We start from the raw sequence: 5973 nt of genomic DNA on the forward strand, positions 1-5973 counted from the left end.
CTTCGTGCATGTCAACTGTTATGGGTATATATATCCCATGTGGGTTTCACTTCACAGTTAGTTCTTGGCAGACACTTAGAAAGATATTGAGAGCATTTGTGAGTGAACCCAAGGTCTTGTAAGAGAGCATTTCAGTTTGGTCAAGGTCTGTAACCGTGTCCACTGAAATACAAGAGAAAACTTTGATACTTTGCTTGTCTACTCTTTCTCTTTGTAATCTTTGCTTTCATCTAAACTACGGTTTGCACTCTAGCTTGGATTCCGCACTTGCTAGTGTGTTAAACATAACAAGGAAGATTTTAAGACTGGGTTACAATGGCTCTGGGCGATTTTGGCGACCAAGGGAAACCCTAGCTTTCGTTCGTTCCTTCGTTCATCTTGATCTTCTTCCTGTTTGATTTCGGTTAGCATTTGGGGTGTTGTCGTTCCTTCTGAGTAAGGATACTAGACTTCACCGTGATATCTAATCGTTTGACGTCGGGTTTAAGGTTTTTTTTTGTTTCGTTTTTTTCTGCTAGGGTTTGCTGCCAGATCGTGTGGTTTTGTTGTTCTGTCGTTCTTGTTGCGCGTTGCATGGTTCTTGATTTCAGTTGCCATGGATTCTAGTCAGTTCAAGCCTTCGGATATGGATGCTAGACATGTTAAGCCGCCGGATATATTGAGTTCCTCGTTAAACCCTAATATGGGTTTTGCCGGGGTCAATGAAAACACTAATACAACTCCTAGTTCAACGCCAGGTACTGCTCCGATCCGTGGTATTGGGTTACGGGTAACAAACATTGAAGGTAATACATTGATGCCTAGGAGGGGGTTATATTCCACGAATAATCAATCAGTTCTTGACGGGCTGGAGGCCATATCTATACCTGTGGATAACCTATTTGCGGCTGGTGGTTCGTCGTCAATGGCTAACATGGGTAAACCTGATAGTGTGCATGATGACTGTTACTGGGATACTTATAAGGCGGAAGAATCAGTATCGTATGCTGAAAAAGTTCAGTCTACGCGGATGAAAAGAGAGGTTAACTTCAGACTTATGAAGCCCACGGAATCTAGAGATGATGCGGATGTTGTTATACCGAGGGAGGTGGTGCAGAAGGTTCAAAACAAATTTGATAATGTGCTCTATGGGTACTTTCTAGGGAATCGCTTGCCGTTTCCGGTGGTCGAGTATTATGCGAAGAATGTTTGGGCTAAGTTTGGGTTTTCGAAGCTCATGATGAACACGTCGGGTTTCTTTTTCTTTAAGTTTGATTCAAAGGAGGGATTGACAAAGGTTTTAGAAGGAGGACCATGGTTAATACGTAAAGTTCCATTATTTCTGAATGTATGGTCTCCGAAGGTTACTCTCAAGAAGGATAGCATCAAAACAGTTCCAGTATGGGTTAAGTTGCACAATGTGCCGATTGCGGTCTACACTGATGATGGATTGAGCTTGCTGGCATCAAAGTTAGGGACCCCTAAAAGGTTAGATTCTTATACAGCCGATATGTGCGTTGACAATTGGGGAAGGAGTAGTTATGCTCGGGCAATGATTGAGATAAATGCTGATAATGAGTTAAAAGATTATATTACTGTGGCTATCCCGAAAATGGATGAGGAGGGTTTTGTTTTGGAACGGGTTAAAGTTGAATATGAGTGGAAGCCGCTCCGCTGTAGTTCATGTTGTTTGTTTGGCCACGATGATAACACATGTCACAAGAAACCTAAAGGTAAGGCTAAGGTGGTAACGGTTGATGAGGAGGGTTTTGTCACTGATAACAGAAGGATGGCGAGGTACTCGTTTCCTCAAAAGAAGCAGAAACCAAGGGTTGTGTATAAGCCAAAGACTAATAAAAACCATGCAAGTACGTCTGGGACGAAGGGGGATACATCGGATGTGCCGTTGTCGAACGCTTTTGAGGTGCTTGATAACAGCAAGAATGATGAGAAAAGGGACCCGACAAGTGCCAAATCAATGGTTGATGAAACTCATGGGACTCGTATACAACAACCTGATGAAGTTATCGAGGTGATCCCGACAGAGATGGCTGATTTTATGAGAGGTAACATGAATAATAAAAATTCTGAGGGGGCAAGCACTCCCGGTGACAACGGTTTTAATGGGTAGTATTGCTGCATGGAATGTAAGGGGTCTGAACCAACCCCTGAAACAAAATGAGGTTCGATTATTTATTTCTGAAAATCGGTTGAGTGTGTGTGCCGTGTTGGAGTCTCATGTGAATGTTGTCAACTTAGATAAGATTTGCAAGAAGGTATTCAGGAATTGGAGCTGGACTTCAAATGGCGGAGTCTGTGATAGGGGTACGAGAGTTATATTGGGATGGAATGCTGATGATATTGATCTTATGGTTGTCTCTCAGTCTGATCAGGTTATACATGCCCAAATTCTTTTAAAATCTGTAAAGATTAAGATGTTTTGTTCATTTGTATATGCTGAGAATAAATATCAGGATAGGAGGAGCCTGTGGACTGATCTATGCAATTTTAGGGGCATTACTAATGATGTTCCTTGGGTAGTCATGGGGGATTTTAACGCTGCTTTGAACATGGAGGATTTTCTTACAGGTCCATCTTCTCACACGATTGCGATGAGAGATTTTTATGATTGTGTGAAAAATACTGAGCTTATAGATGTGAAGAGTCATGGGCTTCATTTTACATGGAGTCAAAGACCAAAGGATGGGGTGGGAACTCTTAAGAAAATTGACCGGATTATGGGTAATGTCAAACTTTTAGATGTTTTTCCGGATGCGTATGCTATGTTCCAGCCATTCCGTGTTTCGGATCATGCTCCTGGCATTTTGAGGTTAGCTTCGATGGATACGGGTAGGCCAAAACCTTTTAAGTTTCCAAATTTTATTACGTCGAAGCCTGAGTTTGGCCAAGCAGTTACCGCTGAATGGTCTAAAAATGTGGAGGGGGTTGCCATGTATTCTGTTGTTCAAAAAATGAAGAGTTTGAAACCTCACTTTAGGAGGATCCTTCGCAACCAGGGCAATTTACACAAGAGAGTTACCGAGCTGCGGAACCAACTGGATCAGATTCAAAAGCAAGTTGATGCGAGTCCTTTTGATACGGCTTTGCGGTCTTCAGAAGCGATTTGTCTTCAAGAGTACAAGATTGCAGCTTATGACGAGGAGTGTTTTCTAAAACAAAAGGCTAAAGTTCAGTGGCTTTGTGCGGGTGATTCAAACACCTCTTACTTTCATAATTATGTGAAAGGCAGGAATGCTCGGAGTAAAATTCATTGCATCAAAGACACGAAGGGGAACCTGTTTGAAGGTGATGATGTGCCTACGGCTCTTCTTGCTCATTACTCGGTTTTCATGGGCACGGAAGATCATGTTGATAAGGTGGATGATACAGATATGTTTGTTAATGTCTTGCAACCCAATGTGGCAGAAAATATGGTTAGACAGATTACTGAAGATGAAGTCAAACGGGCGATGTTTAGTATAGGTGAAAATAAGGCGCCGGGTCCGGATGGATATACGTCAGCTTTCTTTAAGAAGTCTTGGGATGTTGTGGGTGGCGAGGTGACTAAGGCAGTGCTTGATTTCTTTAGTAATGGGCAAATTCTTAAACAAATCAATCATACGATTCTTGCATTGGTTCCGAAGGTTGAAACGCCAAATACGGTGCTTGATTACCGTCCGATATCGTGCTGTAATGTGTTATATAAGTGTATTAGTAAAATAATCACTGATCGGATTAAAAGGGGCTTGGGATATTTAGTGAATATAAACCAATCTGCGTTTGTTCCTGGTAGGAAGATATCCGATAATATTCTTCTTACTCAGGAACTCATGCATAATTACCATGTAGATCGAGGCCCTCCTAGATGTGCTTTGAAGATTGATATTCAGAAAGCGTATGATACTATTAGTTGGTCGTTTTTGGAGGAGATCCTAATCAGGTTTGGTTTCCATCAGAAAATGATTTCTTGGATTATGGCTTGTGTCACAACAGTCTCGTATTCGGTTAGCATTAATGGCGAGTTACATGGCTATTTTAGAGGGAAGCGGGGGCTTAGACAAGGAGATCCAATGTCTCCATACTTATTTACATTAGTGATGGAGGTTTTATCTCTTATGTTGCAGAAGATGGCTCTAAATAATACATTCAGGTTTCATTTGCACTGCTCTAAACAAAAGATAATCAATGTTTCGTTTGCGGATGATCTGTTCGTTTTCGTAAATGGGGACATGGGGTCGGTTCAGCTTATTCAAAGTGTCTTGGGTAAATTCACTAGCGTCTCCGGTCTCGTGCCTAGTCTGCCGAAGAGTACAATATTCTTTTGTAATGTTCCAAGCGATGTCAAATCTAACATTCTGAGTTTGTTGCCGTTTCGTGAGGGCTCTCTGCCGGTCCGTTATCTTGGAGTTCCCCTAATTTCCACCAAACTCTCATTTAGAGACTGCAGAATCCTGGTGGAACGTATGGAGAGGAAGGTTGATAATTGGTTGACTAAATCTTTATCTTTTGCAGGTCGGTTGCAGCTTATTAACTCTGTCCTATCGGCAATGTATACATATTGGGCGTCGGTGTTCATCTTGCCTATGCGTATTGTGAAGGATCTAGAAAAGAGAATGAGAAGGTTTCTATGGAATGCGAGTTCTTCGAGGAGTACTCGGTCTAAAGTCCCATGGAAAGATGTTTGCAAACCAAAGGAGGAGGGAGGCCTTGGTATCCGTAGTATATCGGAGGTTAACAAAGCCCTTATCACGTCGCATATTTGGAGTATCATCACCAATAGAGAATCTCTATGGGTCCAATGGATTCATGCTTACAGGTTAAAAGGTCGGAACTTTTGGGAGATTCCAGCATGGGGGAATCTGACTTGGAGTTGGCGGAAGATATTAGCCATTCGAAGTTTAGTTCGTCCGTTTGTTTGGAAGTCTATTGGTAACGGTAACGGGACTAATGTGTGGAGTGACAATTGGTGTTCATGCAGTCCCATTCGACATTTCATCACTCCAAGGATGATAGCTCGAGAAGGTTTTACTTTGACAAATACAGTGGCTGACATCATTGATAGTAATGGTGACTGGCGATGGCCACAGGCGTGGTTGGATCTCTTTCCGGTTCTAATAAATGTGGCACGGCCTGTCATCGATCAAGATATGGAGGACAGGTTTGGATGGAAAAGTTTTGATGGGAAAATAGGTCACTTTACTTCTTGGGAGGCATGGAATAATTTGCGGGTTAGGGAGAACAAGGTGGCATGGGTAAATATGGTGTGGTATGGCCAATGTATTCCAAGACATTCGTTCCATCTTTGGTTGGTGATAACAAACAAGCTGAAAACTCAAGATAGATTGGCGGTGTGGGAAGCGGGGAGCGAGACGAACCTAATACTTATGTGTTGTCCTTTATGTAAGTATGGTCGAGACTCAAGAGATCATCTATTCTTTCAATGCTGTTTTTCGGCTAAGGTTTGGAACATTGTCAACAAAAGGGTTGATATGGGGATGGTTAATGATACGTGGAGTTCGGTAATGGCTTGGGTTGATCAGCATGCGAACTCAAAGAAGCTGGAGCATATTGTGTGCAAGCTTGTTGTAGCGGCTTCTACATACGTAATATGGCAAGAACGTAACAACCGACTGTTTTCAAACCTGCAACGGAGTGAAAATACGGTAGCACAGCTGATTCTTGATATAGTGCGGCTTCGGATTATGGGGTTCAAGGTTAGCGGTGATGTTAACCATCGGAAGCTATTGGAAAGATGGAAGATCAAGGAGGATGACCCAGGTTAATGGCTAGTGGTAGTTGTCTAGTGTAGTTCGTTAGTAGTTTTGTTGGGTCGGTTATTGTGTTTTTTCTTTTTGGCTGTATTTAGTTTGGGTTGTGTTGGTTTGTTTTGTCTAGGCTTGGGTTGTCAAGTCTAGTAGTGTGTGGCAACTTTTGTCACACCCTGTTCTTTGATTATTTATAAAAATTTACCGGGGTAACCCTTTACCCAAAAAA

At 42.2% G+C, this 5973-nt stretch overlaps 1 protein-coding gene across 1 annotated transcript; it reads left to right on the forward strand.

Moving 5' to 3' along the window:
- The first annotated feature begins 595 nt into the window (after positions 1 to 595).
- On the forward strand, positions 596 to 5762 carry LOC110866554. Its single transcript, XM_035974883.1, has 3 exons — positions 596 to 2045; positions 2239 to 2372; positions 2454 to 5762. The coding sequence occupies exons 1-3, from the start codon at positions 596 to 598 to the stop codon at positions 5760 to 5762; spliced, it is 4893 nt and encodes a 1630-aa protein (XP_035830776.1).
- Positions 5763 to 5973: the final 211 nt, after the last annotated feature.

The sequence above is a fragment of the Helianthus annuus genome, chromosome 7, assembly GCF_002127325.2.
Source record: "Helianthus annuus cultivar XRQ/B chromosome 7, HanXRQr2.0-SUNRISE, whole genome shotgun sequence".
Lineage (NCBI taxonomy): Eukaryota > Viridiplantae > Streptophyta > Magnoliopsida > Asterales > Asteraceae > Helianthus > Helianthus annuus.